At 41.8% G+C, this 19,911-nt stretch overlaps 1 protein-coding gene across 3 annotated transcripts in view; it reads left to right on the top strand.

Moving 5' to 3' along the window:
- The window catches only part of zc3h18 (zinc finger CCCH-type containing 18), a 207,023-nt gene that overhangs the window by 65,913 nt on the left and 121,199 nt on the right, over positions 1-19,911 (top strand). For all 3 annotated transcript variants that reach the window (XM_048546317.2, XM_048546318.2, XM_048546316.2), the window contains one exon: positions 178-452. In XM_048546317.2, the coding sequence (XP_048402274.1) occupies positions 178-452 (275 nt within the window). The remainder of the gene's footprint in view (positions 1-177; positions 453-19,911) is intronic.

Raw genomic sequence — 19,911 nt, 5'->3', positions numbered from 1 at the left:
TCTGAAGATGGGTCATGAGAGACCCAAAACTTTAGCTCTAGTTATTTTCCACAGATGTTGAGTTTTTCCATTTGTTTCTAATTTCTGCCATCAGCAGTTGTTTGGGGTTTTATTTGTACGCTAATATTAATGGTACTTTAACAATGGAACAATCTAACTTTTTTTTATCCACACCAGGAAAGGGAGAGGGAAAGAGAACGTGAAAGGGAACGAGAAAGAGAACGTGACAGACACAGAGAACAGCGTGAGAGAGAAAGAGAAAGAGAAAGAGAACGAGGAAACAGAATACGAGAGAGAGAACGGGACAGAGAGCGTGAACGTGACAAAGAACGACAGCGGAGAAAAGAAGAGTGGGAAAGAGAGCGTGCAAAACGAGAAGAAAAAGACCGAGCTCAAAAAGACAGAGAACGAGAGAAGGAGAAACCAAAACAAAGATCTCCACCTCCAGCAAGGTAAGCAAAGATGTTTGAGGTTTTGGACCATAAGCCCTCTAGTTTTAATGAAGGCAGTGTTTTTACATTGATCTGCATCAGGTTAACAATACCAGTGTAGTCTTGACCTATTTGTAACTCCTTACATATAAGTGACAATAAATCATTCATTCATTATAACACCTTTTACTTTTTGATTACCTAGTTTTTAACTTGTGAAACTCGAGCATTTGATGGCTATGAGAAAACAATTGTCATCATCAGTAGCTACACCTTGAACACAATTTTGCTTTATTAATCTATAACATCACATGAAAATAATGTGCAAAATATGTCTCGCAGTCATTAATACAGATTTTCTTTGATTCTCTTGATATTTTGATGGATGAATGCACAATGTTGCATGTGGGATTAAGCCATCCTGAAGTGAGGTGTTCATTCCCCTTTGTGTTCAGGTCAGTTTGGTTGCAACAGTGCAAATGGAACCCACTGCCTCTGAGGCGGGCGAAGTGGGGGGTGTGCAGGGGGACAATCAAGCAAACTTCCTGATACCAATTATTTTCCAGTGATCTTTGCTGGAAAATGAAATCATAGACCAGGTAGGAATGAGCTCTTTTGCATTGCCATTTGGTTGCAGCTGCAGTTCCACTTACTCCGCTCACTGTCTCAGCCAATGTGTGGAATGGTCATTGAAACTGTGGAGCTGTGGCCTACAACCAGTAGTCATCACTGCCTTTAGAAAAGGACTGCAAAATGGAGAAAATTCTAAAAACTGTGCAAATGTGTATTATATATAAAGGTATATAATTGTGTTTTTGACTGTGATTGATGAGTTGTTCAGTTTATTCTGTGGCATAATTTTCATTTCATTGCTGTGTACAACTGGATCCTAGTATGAGTGGCTGATAGTTGAATTTCATCAGTTTTGCATTTTAGGGTAGCAATTCTTTTAATTGTTTTGATGTATTTTAGCTCAGAGATGAAGATAAGATTTTTCAGTGTACGTTGGGTCTAGCCACTAATCATGACATTTCTGGTTGCTCTATCTTGTACTGTTGTGGTTAAATCCTTGTACCTAACTTTAGTGTTATTCTGTTGAATGTTTTGTGCTTTTTTTTGTTGTAAATTGGGGTCACTGAGTTCAGTTTCATTTTCTAATGATCGGTTGCTTAATCCACACTGTATCGGCCTGATTTAGATTTTGCCAGGTATTTATTGAGTCATCAGTTGCAAGAGTGAAGAGGAAGTGACTTATGGTTGTCATGGAGCATTTGGTGTTTGTAATTTAAGACCAAGCCGGAAGTTCAGGAATGAGCTTTCAAAGTTTAATACTGTTTTGTGTGTATCGATCAGTAGACTTGAATTAGTTATAAAATTACACCCCTCTCTCTGGGGCTGAGACTGTGAACGGTGTACACAATGAAAATGCAATGATAGTTGATTTTTTTAGTGATCTGCGTTTTTGATTATTTCCTGTTCTATTTTTAACTACAAATGGAATTTGACCTCTCTGAATAGGTTTCTTATAAGAAGCCAGCTTGGACTGGTTGGTCTGTCAGTCAGTAAATTGTCATAAGCCCAATGATGTTAATCTATAACCAACAGAATATTACAGTCTGTTTGTTACAGCTCTTTTGTTCAGTCTTGCAGTGGACATTTCCACTATTCCAATTTTGGTCTTTTGTGTTTAATTAATGCGAGAACATTGACCATACACTATATATAGTTCACATGTCTTGCTTATAGAAACATAGAACATTGAAGGGGAGGTAGTGGAATGGTGGCAGTGTTGTTGAACTTGTAATTCAGAGGTCCAGATTAATGCTTTGGTGGCATGGCTTTAAATCTGACATCTGACTGGTCTGTAAATACCTGGCCTATACTTAAATAAAAGAAACTATCCCCACTCATCTGGCACTTCACCTGTGGCCAATGACCTATCAAATTTCTCCAGCAATCTGAAGATTACAACCATAGTAAATCCTTTCTAATCTTCGGCCTAACACTAAATTACTGTTGCAGATCTCACTTCTTTTTAAGCCATGCTGTTGGTACTGATATGTGGCATGACTGCTGGATGTTCTTCGTCCCACTTAAGAATACCCTACAGCTGCTCTGAGATATTCTTCGCCTGGCACCAGGGAGGCAACATCGGTTTCGAGAGTAACATTTACTGCCACAGAATGACCCGTCAATTCCCTTCACAAATGAGTCCTCGATCACTAAAGCGCTCCCATTCTTTTTCCACCCCTGCTGTGCAGTGGAACCAGCCATTATGCCACAAACTTGGCTGTTATTGCTTTTGTTAAGAGGCCACCACCATCACCTGCAATTCCCACCTCCCACCCCACCTCATGGTCCAACATAACATATCTGTTTGAGAGGGGGATGGCCAAGGGAACTCCTGCACTACCTGCCAAGCCTTACTAGTCTTCATGATGGTCACCGAATGCTTTTCGGTCTGTGTAGCCTTTACTGGTGATGTGACCAGCTTGCAACACCCTCAGCTTCACACATGCTCCATTGTGAGCCCATCCACAGCTCCAGCAACTCCTTGCAGTCAGCCAGGAGCTGCAGCTAAACACATGTCCTACATATGTGGTCACTGTGGACACCATAATTGCTACAAGGATCAATGCTGAGGGCTTTGCTGTTTATCGTCCATAGTAATGAGTTACACATGAAGGCCAAAGGTAATGTATTTAAGTTTTCTGTTTATACAGATTTAGGTGAGAACGTAAGCTATGAGAGGATACAGGTTTCATTGAGATAGATATCTATCACTTATGTGAATGGGCAGCAAGATGGCGGTCAAGCTATAATGTGAGAATATATAAAAAGAATTAAAAAGCAAAATATTTTGAGAATATGTAAAACTTTCAAATATTGATGTTCAGATGGATTTGCATACGCTAATATGACAAACAAAGTTAGCATGCATATGGAGCAAGAAATTGGGAAGATAAATGACATGTATTTTATTGCAAAGTTATTAACCTCATAGAGATATACAGCATGGAAACAGACCATTCAGTCCAATTCGCCCATGCTGACCAGATATCCTATATAAATCTAGCTCCATTTGCCAGCACTTGGACCATATCCTTCTAAACCTTTCCTATTCATATGTCCATCCAGATGCCTTTTAAATGTTGTAGTCCGACCAGACTCCTCCACGTCCTCTACAGCTCATTCCATACATGCACCACCCTCGTCGTGGAAAAGTTGCCCCATAGGTCTCTCTCAAATCTTATCCCTCTCACCTTAAATCTATGCCCTCCAATTTTGGACTCCCCCACTCCAGGGAAAAACCATCCCTATTTACCCTATCCATGGCCCTCAAGATTTTACAAACCTCTATAAAGTCACCCCTCAGCCTCCAATGCTTCAGGGAAAATAGCCCCAGCCTACTCAGCCTCTCCCTATAGCTCAAACCCTTCAACCCCAGCAACACCCTTGTAAATCTTTTCTGAACCCTTTGTTATTTCACAACACCTTTCCTATAAGAGGGAGACCAGAATCGTGCACAGTACTCCAAAAGTGGCTGAACCAATGTCCTGTACAGCTGCAACATGACCTCCCAACTCCTATACACCATGCACAGACCAATAAAGACAGTCATATCAAATGTCGCCTTCACTATTCTATCTACCTGCTACTCCATTTTGAGCAAACTATAAACCTGCACTCCAAGGTCTGTTTGTTCAGCAACACACCCCAGAGTTACCATTAAGTGTATAAGTCCTGCCCTGAGTTGCCTCTCCAAAATGCAACACCACACATTTATCTGAATGAAACTCCATCTGTCACTCCTCGGCCCAGTTGCCCTTCAGATCAATATCCCATTGTACTCAGAGGTACCCTTCTTCACTGCTCTCTACACCTCCAATTTTAGTCTCATCTGCAAACGTACTAACCATACCTCCTATATTCACATCCAAATCATATTTATAAATGACAAAAAACAGTGGACTCAGCACCGATCCTCATGGCATGCTGCTTGTCACAGGCCTCCATCTGAAGAGCAATCCTCCACCAGCACCCTCTGTCTTCTATCTTTGAGCCATTTCTGTATACTAATGGCTAGTTCTCCCAGTGTCCCCTGTGCTGTAACCTTGCTAACTAGTCTACCATGAGGAACCTTGTCTACCACTTACTGAAGTCCATGTAGATCACACTCACTGCTCTGCCCGCATCAATCCTCTTCATCACTTCTTGAAAAACTCAGTCAAGTCAGTGAGATATGAGTTCCCATGCACAAAATCATTTTGACAATCCTTAATCAGTCCTTGCTTTTCTAAATGCGTGTAAATCCTGTCCCTCAGGATTCCTTCCAACAACTTTCCCACTACTGATGCCAGGCTCACTGGTCTGTAGTTCCCTAGCTTTTCTTTGTCATCTTCCTTAAATAGTGGCACAACATTAGCTAACCTCCAGTCTTCTGGCACTTCACTTGAGGGTATTAATGACACAAATATCTCAGCAAGGGGCCCAGCAATCTCTTCCTCACTTCCCACAGAGTTTAGGGTACACACACTCAGGTTCTGGGGATTTATCCACCTTCATGCGTTTTAAAACGTTCAGCAACTCCCCCTCTGTAATATGGGGGATGTTTTCAAGATGTTGCTATCTATTTCCCCACAGTCTCAATCTTTTATGTCCTTCTCCATAATTAACACTGATGCAAAATACTCTATTAGTATCTCTGCCATATCTGGCAGTTCCAGGCATGGGCAGCCTTCCTGATCTTTAAGGGGCCCTATTCTCTCTCTAGTTACCGTTTTGTCCTAAATGTATTTATAGAACCTTTTTGGATTCTCCTTAACCCTATTTGCCAAAGCTATTTCATGCCTCCTTTTTGCTCTTTTGACTTCCCTCTTAAGTATATTCCTACTGCCTTTATACTCTTCTTGACCAAAACCTCAATTTCTGTAGTTATCCAGCATTCCCTACACCTGCCAGACTTTTCCTTGACTCTGACAGGACTCTTGTTACTTCAGTTTTGAAGGCTTCCTATTTTCCAGCTGTCCCTTTACCTGCAATCCTCTGCTTCCATTCAACTGTTGAAAGTTCTTGCCTAATACTGTCAAAATTGGCCTTCCTCCAATTTACAACTTTAACTTTTAGATCCGGTCTATCCTTTTCCATCGCTGTTTTAAAACCAGTAGAACTTTGGTCACTGGCCCCAAAGTACTCTCGCAGTGACATCTCACCTGCCCTGCCTTATTTACAAAGAGTAGGTCAAGTTTTACAGCTTCTGTAATAGGTACATTCACATACTGATTCAGAAAATTTTCTTATACACACTTAACAAATTCCCCTCTCTCTAGCCCCTAACTCTATGGCAGTCTCAGTCCATGTTTGGACAATTTAAATCCCCTACCATAACCACCCTGTTACTCTTACAAATAACTGAGACCTCCTTACAAATTTGTTTCTCAATTTCCTGCTGTCAGTTGAGGGGGCTCTATAGTACAATCCTAATAAGGTGATCATTCCTTTCTTAACCCTCAGTTCCAACCAAATTAATTCCCCGGAGTATTCCCAGGAATATCCTCCCTAAGTACAGCCGTAATGTTATCCTTAATCAAAAACACCACTCCCCCTCCTCTCTTGCTGTCCTTTCTGTTCTTTGGAGCTCAAAAGAGAGTAGTGCTACAATTTGCAGGATTCTTGACAGTCCCAGTGTGGAATGCTATGTACAGTTTTGGTCTCCGTGTTTAAGGATGTATTACTTGCATTGGAGGTAGTACAGGGAGCGTTCATTAGGTTGGCCTTTGGGATAAGGGGAGACTTGGTAATTTATGACTGTCTTCCCTGGAATTCAGAAGAATTAGGGATGATCACATTGAAACATATTGGATTCTGTAGGCAGTTGGGAGGATAAATCCTGAGAGGTTGCTTGTTCGATCTGGGGAGTCTGTGGTTAAGGAGTTGATTATTTAATTTTTCCTCATTCAAGGATTGTGTTTGAGAAGTGGGTTTGAAGTGAAGATCTGCTATGATTGCAGTGAATTGCATGGAGGTTTCACATGTCATATGGTTTACTCTTGTTTCTTTCTTTATGTTGCATCTACTGACATTTTAGACAACTTTAGCTCACCATATTTAGCCTTCAAGCAGCTATACATCTTCAAAGATATTCAGCAGGTATGCTGAAGCGCGAATTTCCTTTTAAAACAAAAGTGTATATTTGAATCAGAGGAAAAGCTGCGAATTGGAGCTGACTGAGTGAAAAGGGATGGATGGAATGCATAGAATGCATAGAAATATAGAATTATGGAATCCCTACAGTGTGGAAGCAGGACATCTGTCCTATCTAGTCCACACCGACCCTCCAAAGAGAACCCCACCTTGACCCACATCCACTGCCCTAAAATCCTGCATTCCCTGTGGCTAATCCACCTAGCCTGGACATCCTTGGACACAATGGTCAATTTTAGCATGCCCATCCACCTAATGTGCACATCTTTGAAATTTGGAACGAAACTGGAGCATCCGGAAGAGACCAGTGCAGACACAGGGAGAATGTGCAAACTCAACACAGACAGTCACCTGAGGCTGGAATTGAACCGGCGTAGCTGGCAGCAGTGAGGCAGCAGTGCTAAACACTGTGCCAGTGTGTAAGCAAACACTAAGTTTGAATTGGGTGAAGAGAGGCTCTCTTAGCTGACATAAACAACTTTTTTTTTCAGAGATAAAAAGCAACTTGCATTTATTATAGATAATAAAATGTGAGGCTGGATGAACACAGCAGGCCCAGCAGCACCTCCAGCATCTGCAGTTCCCATTATCACTTGCATTTATTGTAATGCCTTTCACTGTAAGTAAACATTTCAGTGTATTTCATGGGAGCCTTAAACAATTTTTAGCGCAAGAAAATAAGCAGACTTTAAGCTGTGCCATCGCAAATGAATGCTTGTCATGGGATGCGTAGCTGAGGACTTCCAGTCTGTACTTGATGGAGTTGAGAAGGATGAGGGGACCATCTAATTCAAACTCTCAGGGCACTGAGACCCCTGGATAGAGTGGATGTGGAGATGATGTTTCCACCAGCATGAGAGACTGGGATCTGGAGACACAGTTTCAGGGTGAAGGGACAAACTTTGAGAACTAAGATGACGAGGAATTTCTTTAGGTGGTGACTGCGGAACATGTTGCTGCAGAAGGCTATGAAGGCCTCATTATACCAACCAGTATCAAATGTGTGGAGCAGATCTAATGGGCTGACGGCCTAATTATGCTCCTATATCTTATGTCTTAGAGAAAGTGAAGTAGAGATGCAAAGAAACTCGCAGAAAGATTTTCAAGCTTGGGCCCCAGATGGCCGAAGATCTGGAAGCCACCATTAGTGAAGTAATAAAATTTGAGAATATGAAAAGTCTTGGAGGGTTGTCGGGGTGCAGGAGGTTACAGAAGTAAGAAGTGACAAAACTAAGGAGTTATTGAAATCAAGGATGACCATTAAGTAAGAGGAGAAGGTTGTTCAGCCCTCCATGCCTGCTCTGCCATTCAGCAAGATTTTGGCTGATCTGACACTCCTCATGTCCACTTTCCTGCTGTTTTCCCATGACTCAATAGTTATTGATCAGCAAAGGAACTACCTATCTCAGCTTAAATGTACACAAGGAATTTGCCTCACAGCTCTCTGTGGCAAGGAGTACTAAAGACACCCTATCCTCAGAAGAAATTCCCCCTTATCTCAGGCTTAAATTGATGCCCCCCTATTCTGAGACTATGTCCAAGATTGTCCCGTGAGAGGAAGCATCCTGACGGTATTTGTTAATCCTGTATATTTCAATGAGATCACCTCACATTCTTCTAAATTACAATGAGTAAAGTTCTGCTCTGTTTGACTTTTGCTGTTAAAACAGTCTCTTCATACTGGAGTGTGATGAAGATATAACGAGAATATTAAAATGATAATGTTGCTGGATTGGTGGCTAGTGAAATGCATGTTGCACTGGCGTGATAGATGAAGAGGAATTAAAGTGAGTCAGGGATTTGGCAGCAGTTTTGGATGGGTTCAAGTTTACAGAAATAGAATGCTATCAGGAATGCACTAGGGTCCAGAGGGTCCAAAGGTGCTATTGTGTTGAGGCATGAGTGCAGATGGGCAGGTTTAGTAATGGGAAGCAAATAATCTTGGGTGTGGAGAGAATATGGAGTCAGAAATTCAGTTCGAGGTCAGATAGAGAACCAAGGTTGCAAATGAACTGGTTCAGCCTCATACAGAAACAGAACAATGAGAAACTTGGGTAACTCAGGGACAGGAAAGGTTGTTGAAGTTCTGGGATTTAGATGCTTTAAAAGAAGTAGGGAGGATGGTAAAAGAGGCGGGTGAGTGGCATTGCCAGTATAGCTGCTACTGAAAGGCAGCTCATGAATGATGTGTCAACAGAGTCATTTTGGGTTGAGGTCAAGAACAAGCAAGGAGCAGTCACTTGGGGTTTTTTTTATACAGACCCCCTAATAGTTGCAGAGAATTGGAGGAGTGGATTGGGAGGCAGATACTGGAAAGGTGCAGAAGTCACAGGGTTGAAGTCATAGGTGACTTCAAGTTTCCGAATATTGATTGGAAACATTTTAGTTGTAATAGTTTAGATGGAGCAGATTTTGTCCAGTGTGTTCAGGAAGGATTCCGGGCACAGTACGTAGATTGACCAATACGAGGAGAGGCCACTTTGGATATGAGTCTTGGCAATGAACGGGGCCGAGTGTTAGACCGATTGGTAGGAGAGTGTTTTGGCGGTAGCAGTCATAACCTTGTTACTTTTACAGTAGTCATGGAAGGGGATAGGTACATACAGCAGGTAAGGTTTATAATTGGGGGAAGGGTAATTACAATTCAGTTAGGCAAGAGCTGGGTGACATAAAATGGGAACAGATGCTGTCAGGGAAGAGCACTATAGAAATGTGGAGATTATTTCAGGAATGCACACTACGTGTGCTCGATATGTTTGTCCTAGCAGGCATGGAAGATGCGGCCGAGTGAGGGAGCCTTGGTTATCGAGAGAGATCCAATGACTGGTTAAGAGGAGGAAGGATGCTTATATAAGGTTTATGAAGTAAGGAACAGAAAAGGCTCTAGATGGGTACAAGTTATTCAAGAAGGAGCTGGAAAAAGAGCTTAGGAGAGTTATAAGGGGGCATGAGCAAACCTTTGCAGATAGGATCAAGGAAAACTCCAAGGCTTTTTACACATACGTGCAGAACAAGAGAATGACCAGAGAAAGGGTAGAGATGATTAAGGATTGTAAAGGGAATTTGTACATGGAGCCTAAAGAGATAGGAGAGGTTCTTAATGAATACTGTTCTTCGGTATTCACAACCAAGAGGGACCGAGTTGTAGAGGAGGACAGTGTGAAACAGGCTGGTAGGCTAGAGGAGGTGGATGTTAGTAAGGAAGATGTACTAGGAATTCTGAGGAACTTGAAAATAAATAAGTCTCCCAGGCCTGATGGGATTTATCCAAGGATTCTATGGGAAGCGAGGGAAGAGATCGCAGGGCCTTTGGACATGATCTTTTCATCCTCACTGTCCACAGGTATAGTGCCGGAAGACTGGAGAGAGGCAGATGTCATTCCCTTGTTCAAAAAAGGGAATAAGGATAACACTGGAAATTACAGGCCAGTTAGTCTTACTTCACTGGTGGTCACATTATTGGAAAGGGTCTGCGAGATAGGATTTATGATCACTTGGAAAGGCACAGTTTGATTCGTGATAGTCAGCATGGATTTGTGAGGGGTAGATCATGTCTCACAAACCTTATTGAATTCTTTGAAGAGGTGACCAAACGTGTGGATGAGGGTAGAGCAGTGGATGTGGTACACATGGATTTAAGTAAGGTGTTTGATAAGGTTCCTCATGGTAGGCTCGTTGCAGAAGGTAAAGAGCCATGGGATGGGGGGAAATGTGGCAGATTGGATTCAGAATTGGTTGACCCTTAGAAGACAAAGCATGGTAGTAGATGGAACATATAAGACCATAAGACATAGGAGTGTAGGTAAGGCCATTCGGCCCATCGAGTCCACTCCGCCATTTAAATCATGGCTGATGGGGCATTTCAGCTCCACTTCCCTGCACTCTCCCCGTAGCCCTTAAATTCTTGACCTCACAAGAAATCATCGATCTCTGCCTTGAAGGCACCTAACGTCCCGGCCTCCACTGCACTCCGTGGCAATGAATTCCACAAGTCCACCACTCTCTGGCTGAAGAAATGTCTCCTCATTTCCGTTTTAAATTTACCCCCTCTAATTCTAATGCTGTGCCCACGGGTTCTAGTCTCCCCACCTAACGGAAACAACTTCCCAGTGTCCACCCTTTCTAAGCCATACATTATCTTGTAAGTTTCTATTAGATCTCCCCTCCACCTTCTAAATTCTAATAAATGCAATCCCAGGAGCCTTAGCCGTTCATCGTACGTTAAACCTGCCATTCCAGGGATCATCTGCGTGAATCTCCGCTGGACACGCTCCAGGGCCAGTATGTCCTTCCAGAGGTGTGGGGCCTCATGGTGCTCAGTTACGAGTGGTGTACCACGAGGATCAGTTCTGGGTCCTCTTCTATTTGTGATTTTTGTAAATGATTTGGATGTAGGAGTGGAAGGGTGGATTAGTAAGTTTGCGGGCGATACGAAGGTGGGTCGAGTTGTGGACAGTGCATAGGGCTGTTCCAGGGACATTGATAGGATGTAGAGCTGGGCTGAGAAGTAGCAGATGGAGTTTAACCCTGAAAAATGTGAGGTGATTCATTTTGGAAGGACAAACTTGAAAGCAGAATACAGGGTTAATAGAAAGATTCTTGGCAGGGTGGAGGAGCAGAAGGATCTCGAGGTTCATGTCCACAGTTCCCTGAAAGCTGCCACCCAAGTGGATAGAGTTGTTAAGAAGGCGAATGGTGTGTTAGCTTTCATTAATAGTGGGATTGAGTTCAAGATCTGTGAAGTTCTGCTCCAGCTATACAAAAGCCTGGTTTGTCCACATCTGGAGTATTGTGGCCAGTTCTGGTCAGCTCATCACAGGAAAGATGTGGAAGCATTGGAAAAGGTGCAGAGGAGATTTACCAAGATGTTGCCTGGAATGGAGGGGAGTTCTTACAAAGAAAGGTTGAGAGAGCTGGGGTTTTTCTCTTTAGAACGACAAAGGATGAGAGGTAACTTGGTAGAGGTGTAAAAAAAAATGATCAGAGGTATGGATCGAGTGGACAGCCAGAGACTTTTTCCTAGGGTGGAGGTAGCTATCATAAAGGGGCATAGTTTTAAAGTGATAGTGGAAACTGCAGATGCTGGAGAATCCAAGATAACAAAGTGTGGAGTTGGATGAACACAGCAGGCCAAGCAGCATCTCAGGACCACAAAAGCTGACGTTTCGGGCCTAGATCTCTGATGAAGGGTCTAGGCCCGAAACGTCAGCTTTTGTGGTCCTGAGATGCTGCTTGGCCTGCTGTGTTCATCCAGCTCCACACTTTGTTATCATAGTTTTAAAGTGAGTGGAGGTAGATATAGGAGAGACGTCATGGTAGGTTCTTCACGCAGAAATCGATAGGGGTGTGGAATGCATTGCCAGAGATGGTAATGGAGTTGGCCTCATCAGAGGCATTTAAGCGGCTATTACATAGGCATATGGATGATAGTATAAGGCAGGGGTGGAGGTTAGATAGACCTTAGACCTTAGGTTTAGGGTAAAAGTTCGGCACAACATCGTGGGCCAAAGGGCCTATACTGTGCTATACTGTTCTGTGTTTAGTGTTCTATGTTCTATTGAGTCAGTAACTCTGAAATAGTGTTTGTAACGGGGACTGAAACCAACAGTATACCTCAGATTTCTACTTCTACAATGCTTGATGTTGATAATTCGTGAGACAGTTTGGGGACAGTGGAATGAAAAGTAGCCATGAGGTATAGCGGGGTGTTGTTGGTGTGCAAGCAGAACTTAGGGCTGTATTTTCAGAAGGGTACCAAGGGTAAACAAGAGATGAGAAATGCTAGTAATGATCAAAAATTGGCTTTGGATTCGTCCAAGAATCTACCTTGAAGGAGCAGGGAGACACTGCAGGCAGTTTTCTACCTACAATTAAATAGATTGGAATGGAAGTCGGGGGGAAGTGGTTGGTAGATCTCAAGGAAGATGGCATGGCCACTCATCTGAGGCTGCTGGTGGTTCATGAACGATAAGGTGGGCAAATACAGCATGTTCACAGTCATTCCCTGTGAAGACTCAGTCTGATGTGCCTACTTAAATTAAGTTGCAAATTGCAATAGGCGCCAGATCCTGCGTTTTCACAGGGGAATTCCTGGGAACTCTCTAATGTCACAATCTAACTCAGCTGGCCATTTGCCAAAGGATCTTTTTCCACTCAGTTTATTTTTAATCTCTTCTGCATAATTAGATCATAGTTTATAATGGCCTTTCTATTTATAGTTCTGTGGGACTGTTCTTTCAATCCATTCAGTCTTGGTAACAGGATCACGTTTAATTAAATGCATATACCAGTGAATCTTTGAGAAAATTACCACAAGACACAATTGAAAACGAGACCTTGCAATTTATGAAAAAACCGGCATGAATGTCCAAAACATTCTCTGTTTTGCATTCTGTGAACTTCCTTCCCCACAGCCAAACTGCTTTCATAAATGCTTTTAACATAAAAAAGGTCTCTCAGGTTAAATAGAGGTGCAAGGCAAAAACTGATACTGACCCATGTGTCAGATATTAGGAAATAATTAGTTGCAGAAGTATTAGGAAGGACTTGGTCACAGAAATGTTTTAAGGAAACATTGCAAACATATTGCATACACAATATGGGTTACATGTCCTTATGGCCTGTCTTTCCCAAAACTCCATGTCTGAACCTCTCCAAGTAAGTTGTCACCTGTATATCTTAAACATAAATTACGTGTTCAGTTATGCACTGATGCTGCTTGTTCCTCGTTGCTTCCTTTGACCAGTACCCATACCTACCAGTGCCTCTTTTCCATTGTTTGTTCCTCCCCCATTGGATACTTACCTACCTGATTATAGACAAAAATAACTTCAAAAGCTTCACTCCCTGTGCCACACCATTGCATTTAGATCTATTTGTGTCCTCATTTTTCTTCCTCATCAAGGTAGCTGCCTCTCCTTGACATTATGATTGAAATGTGTTGTGCTAAGTTCCAATTTTACCTCTTCAGGTACCCCTGTCCTCTTTTCCACTGCCTCAGTACTGTTAACCTGCTTGTCTCGCATCTGGTCCTGGACTCAAAATCATGATAATTCTAGGTACATCAGATATGTTTAAAAAAACCTGTTTCCGTTGACAGCAGGTTTGAAAACCAGAGGACACTTATTTAAGGAAGTAGACAAAAGAAGCAGAGGTGGATGATAAGAATCCTTTTTGTTTCAGCAGCAAGTGATTAGGATCTGGAACACACTCTATTGACAGACTGATGGAAGCCATTACTTGTAGCTGTCACCTCTCCTCCTAACCACCATTCTGCTTATAACCCTGTCACCTATTTGACCTTCACCTGAACTTCTGAACTTAAAAGTTTTGTTAGAAAAATTGACTGTAGCCACCTTGCTGTTGCTGCCTTTCTCTGCCCTTGAATCATCCTATCTGCTTTTATGTAGCCATGGCCGCGTTCAGCAGTTAATTTGCACCTATCATGACCTCAAAAATCACGGAAATACATGAGTAATTAAGCAATTTCCCACAGCTGTTTCAAATAACAAGTGAACAAAGAGCAGTACAGCATAGGCCCTTCGGTCCACAAAACTGTGTATGATATGATGCCTTTCTAAACTAAAAATCTTATGCCTCTACGCGGTCCATATTCCTCTATTCCCTGCCTATTCATATATCTGTTAAAATGCCTCTTAAACTTTGCTGTTGTAGCTGCTTACACAACCACCTTTGGCAGCACACCCTAGGCACTTAACACCCACTTTGTTCAAAAAAATACTTGTCGTTCACATTCCCTTTTACCATAAACCTATGTCCCCTAGTAATTGACATTTCTACCGTGGGAGAAAGATTCTGATTATCGATTCTAACCTGCCTGTCATAATTTTGTAAACATCAGGTTGCCCCTTGTCCTTCGGTGTTCAAGTGACAACAAAGCAAGTTTGTCCAATCTGTCCTTTTAGCTAATACCCCCCAAGCCAGGTAACATTCTGGTAAACATCTTTAATCCTCTCCAAAGCCTCCACATCCTTTTGGTACTGTGGTGTCCATATCTGTACACAATATTCCAAACGTGGCTTAAGTAACTTTCTATACAGCTGCAACCTGATTTGCCCATTTTTATACTCTGTCCTGAACGATGAAGGCAAGCATGCTATATGTCTTCTTGACCACCTTATCCACGTGTGTTGCCATTTTCAGAGAACTGTGGACCTGTACACCTAGATCCCTCTGTATATTAATGCTTCTTAGGTTTTGCCTTTGACTGTGTATTTCCCTCCAGCATTAGATGTCATAAATTGCACTGCTTCATACATGTCCGGATTAAATTCCATCTCCCACTTCTCCGCCCAAGTCTCCACCCTGTCTATAACCTGCTGTAACATTTGGTAATCTCTTCTCTATTTGCAGCTCATGAGTCTTTGTGTCATTCTCAAATTTATTAATCAGGCCACCTATATTTGCCTCCAAATCATTTAGATGTATTGCAAATGACAGGGGTCCCAGCACTGGCCCCTGTAGAACACCATCGGCCCCAAATCCCCAGTCAGCAATACGCCCTTTCACAACTACTGTCTTTTATGACTACGCCAGTTCTGTATCCATTTTGCCAGCAAAGTATTCATTAAGGGTAGAAATGTCAATTACTTTGAAACTTAAGTTTAAGCTAAAGGGGAAAAGTTTAAAGGAGATGTTAGAGGAAAGATTTGCAGTAATTATGTGAATTAATTTACATAAATTTGCTCCTTTGTCCTTGACTGGACCTACCTTTTCCCAAGCTACCCCCTTGCTCCCTATATAAAACACCTTGGGATTTTCCTTAATCCTGTTTGCTAATGTCATTTCATGGCCCCTTTTAGCCCTCCTAATTCTGTCCTGCTATTTTTGTATTTTTTGAGGACTCAGTCTGCCTTCAGTTTCCTAAACCTTACATATTCCTCTGTTTTCTTTTTGACTAAGCTCTCAATTTCTCTATCACCTGAGATTCACAGATCTTACCTTCCTTATCCTTCATTTTTACAGGACCATGTTGGAACCCTAATCAGCTTGGCCTTTAAAAGATTCCCACGTGCCAGATATGGATTTATCCTCAAACGGCTACCCACTATCTACTCTCCCCAGTTCCTACCTAATGTAGTGAGTTAGCCTTTCCCAGGTTTAGTTCTTTCATTTGAAAATTATGCTTACCCTTACCTATAAGCCTTTAAAGTCCCCCAGTGAAACTTCGATCACCTGATCGAGCACATTCCCTTCCCCTATTTGGGCTATTCACATATTGTTTCAAAAAGCCATTGGGATATACCTAACAAATCCCCCATCCAAGCCCTGGCACTAAGCAGATCCCAGTCAATAAGGGGAAGTTAAAGTCACCCACCACAACAACCCTGTTGTTTTCCAACCCTTGTTTTTATAATTTTTCATCATTTTTCTATAATCTGTCCACATTTCTATTCCTGTATATCCTGTTGGCTGTTCGGAGGTGTAGCAGTGACCCATACCTCCTGATACCAAAGTGTCCCATGTTTGAAAGACGCAAAATTGCTGATGAGGACTAAACAAAATGCGGAAGAATGCTTTTACATTTAAAGTGAAATGTAATAATACCTTGGAACAGAACTACCCAAGGTTGTACTGAGGCCTTGCAACCCATCATCCTAAGAGCAGACAAATGACTGTATTCTCATTAAGGAAAGAACGTTATCCCACGAAAGACATAGCACCAGGGGTGTAGATCTTAGCTCATGAATCCATCAGATCAACTCCCTAAATGGCTGCAAAGAACGGCTAAAGATATTTTGTAGTAATTAGCTTTATGGCACTAATGCAAGGCTTCGTACATTACTCGTAATTCCTCCAGTTTAAATAAAGTCAGAAATCACACGATACCAGGTTGTAGTTCAGGTTTATTTGAAGACTCGAGCTTTTGGAGTCTCGGTCCTTCTTCAGGTGTCAGTCAGAGAGGTGGCATCAGACCCAGAATTTATAATCCGAAGATCAAAGGGCTGTAGAACTGATGCAAATGTATTGAACAAACCTAAGATGGCTATTAAATCTTAAATTAGTTAGAAAGGATTAATATGCACGTCCCAGAATTTCTTTCAAGTCGCTGCCCCAAGATAACTAAAGGTTTTGGTATGCCAGAGGCGACATCTCAGGTCAGACAGTGCATTTTAGGCGTTGTGCTTGTTTAGATTAGATTAAAGTCCCTACAGTGTGGAAACAGGCCCTTCAGCCCAACAAGTCCACACTGTCCCTTGCAGCATCCCACACACCCCTGAATACTATGGACAATTTAGCTTGGCTAATCCACCTAGCTTGCACATCTTTGGACTGTGGGAGGAAACCGGAGCACCTGGAGGAAACCCACGCAGACAGGGGGAGAATGTGCAAACTCTGCACAGATAGTCGCCCTAAGCTGGAATCGAACCCGGGTCTCTGGTGCTGTGAGGCTGCAGTGCTAATCACTGAGCCACCGTGCCACCCAGAATCTGGCTGGAAATTAATTTGGAGTCAGACTGGCTTTATTTCCAAAGTAGCAATTTATAAAATGCCACATTGATTCTCTACAAATTGTGTGCTTTTTGAATAAAATAGAATGTATCTGCAATTACAGATGTGCAAATGCAAATTCACCCCATAGATTTATATGAGTGTACACGTGTGTGCGCGCACGCTTCAGAGAGTGTGTGTATGAGAGGGTCTGTGTGAGTGTATTTGTGTGTTTCTGTGAGTGTGTGTGTGTGTGTGTGTGTGTGTGTGTGTGTGTGTATATGAGTAAGAGAGTATATAATGTGGTGGAGTTGCCTACGGTGTGACATGAACACAAGATCTCAGTTGAGGCTGTCCTCATGGGTACCAGATTGGCTATCAGCCTATGCTTGGCAACTGTGCATTGCTATGTATCCCCGAAGCCCAGTTTAAATAAAATTACTTGCACTTTAAGCAAATACTGCTATAAATCTTTGAAATTTAGTTCCAGACTGTGACCACTTTCGCTGTTAGAAACAAGCATTTTATAAATTGCATTAAATCGAATAACAAAAAGTCAATAAATAAAATAATACAAGGATAGGTTACCACAATATACAGTTACCAAAAGGAAAAATTAGCACCCAAATAAATAAAGCCGTTATCTCCTGGGGAAGCAATGTACTGCTCTGGTGCGCTGACCACAAAAGTCTGCAACATGTCTTTCAAGTGCTGAAAGCTGTAGAATTCTTAAATAAATGTATACCCACAATGAAGAGTGCATAAAATTGTGCCAGGAACAGCATCAGGCATACTTAAAATTCTGTTATCAACATGGTGAAGCTACAACAGGAGACTGCTTGCATGTCAAATAATGGAAATAGCTTGCAATAGACAGAACTAAACAATCCCACAGCCAGTGCATCAGATCTAAGCTCGCAGCCCTGTCACATGGGACGTTGAAGGCTTAGTAGTATTATCACTAGACTATCAATTCAGGGACCCAGATGTTATTCAGGAATTCAAATCCCATCCTAGCAGATAATGTAATTTTAATTTAGAATGAGAAATGATCTGATTGAAATTGACGGAGATCTTAAAGATCTAGTGAGGTGGATACACAAAAGATGTTTCTCTGGCTGGGTGCTTTAGAAACAGAGCACAGTCTCAGAATAAGGTACATACCATCTTGGACTAAGCTGAAGAGGAATTTCTTGAGACCATAATGCAACTTTGAAATTCTTGGAACCCATTTCAAGGGAGTTGTCGAAGCTAGAATATGTTAATTAAAGGATTTCCAGATACTAGTGTCATCAAGGGATGTCAGTAGTGGCAGAGGCTCATGCCTCTGTTAGTTTAATTGTCCATCACAATGCTTAACTGGATTTCATTAATAAAATTAAAGGAACCATTGTCAATTATTAGAAAAACCCATCTGGTTTATTAATGTCCTTTAGGAAAGGAAACTGCCATCCTTGCCTTTTCTGGCCTCTATGTGACTCTGGGTCCACAGCAATGTGCTTGATTTTTAACTGCCTTCTGGGTAACTAATGATGGATAAGGAATTCTGGCCTAGTCAGCAATACCCACATCCTGTGAGTAGATGGTTTTTCTGATGAAGGGTCTAGGCCCGAAACGTCAGCTTTTGTGCTCCTAAGATGCTGCTTGGCCTGCTGTGTTCATCCAGCCCCACACTTTATTATCTTACTTTTGTTTGTACTTCCAGTGTATACTATTTAAGGTGCTAATGACTGAAGTCAAGGAGCCACTACTACATATTTTAAAGATTTTATTCAAATTAAACTTACTAAAGAGTGATATAAAGCCAATGAGAATACATCAAATCAGTTGGCTAACATTTAAACTAATTGAAGATTGTTTTGTGAGCACAATAATTAGACAATCAGGCTGGTTTTGAGTATCAACCACATTTTGTGAGAATGGAGACCAGGTATTGATGGCAATTTCCTACCCTAAAGGACATTAGTCCACCAGATAGGTTTTTCCAAATAAACAATATGATTTCATGGTCATTAGAATTTTAATTCCAGATTTTTATTGAATTTATCTGAATCCCCACATTAACAACCTAGTGATAATCTCGCGACAGCATCATCTCTCTTTTTTGATCTCTCTGCACCAGCAACATTCTATTCTGCACTCTGTATCATACAATCTGCCTGTAATGCATGCAAAACAATGTTTGTCAATGTATCTTGGTAGGGTCTAGGCCCGAAACGTCAGCTTTTGTGCTCCTAAGATGCTGCTTGACGTGCTGTGTTCATCCAGCCCCACACTTTGTTATCTTGGATTCTCCAGCATTCTGCAGTTCCCATTATCTCTACAAACAAAAGTCACTGTTTATCATAGTCAGCAGTTATTTTTGGGAATCCTGTGTCAATGCATGTGACATGCAAACGTCAAACCATCAAGTAGTCAAGTGGTATTCAGTTCAAATTCAAGTCTCTTAATATGTAGCCCACACCTTGTTGAGAATTTCGATATCCTCATGCTTTTCATACATAAAGCATATGAATTAGCAACAGGAGTAGGCCATTAGATCCCTTTAGTCTGATTTCTCCATTCATTAATGTCATGGCTGATCTGACTGTCGTCTCAACTCCACATTCAGACCTGCCCCTGAACATCTTTGACTCCCTTGTTAGTTAGGTAACTATCTACCTCTGCCTTGAAAAGATTATATGTCCTGTTTCCACTGCTGTTTGGGATCCACAACTATCAGAGAAGAAAAATTCCTTCTCATCTCCATTTTAAATGGGCACTCCCTAATTCTTAAACTGTGTCCCCTAGTTCTAGTCTCTCCCACATGGGGAAACACCCTCTC

This window comes from Stegostoma tigrinum, chromosome 16 (genome assembly GCF_030684315.1).
Source record: "Stegostoma tigrinum isolate sSteTig4 chromosome 16, sSteTig4.hap1, whole genome shotgun sequence".
Taxonomy (NCBI): Eukaryota; Metazoa; Chordata; class Chondrichthyes; order Orectolobiformes; family Stegostomatidae; genus Stegostoma; species Stegostoma tigrinum.
This window is presented reverse-complemented; position numbering and strand designations above follow the sequence as displayed.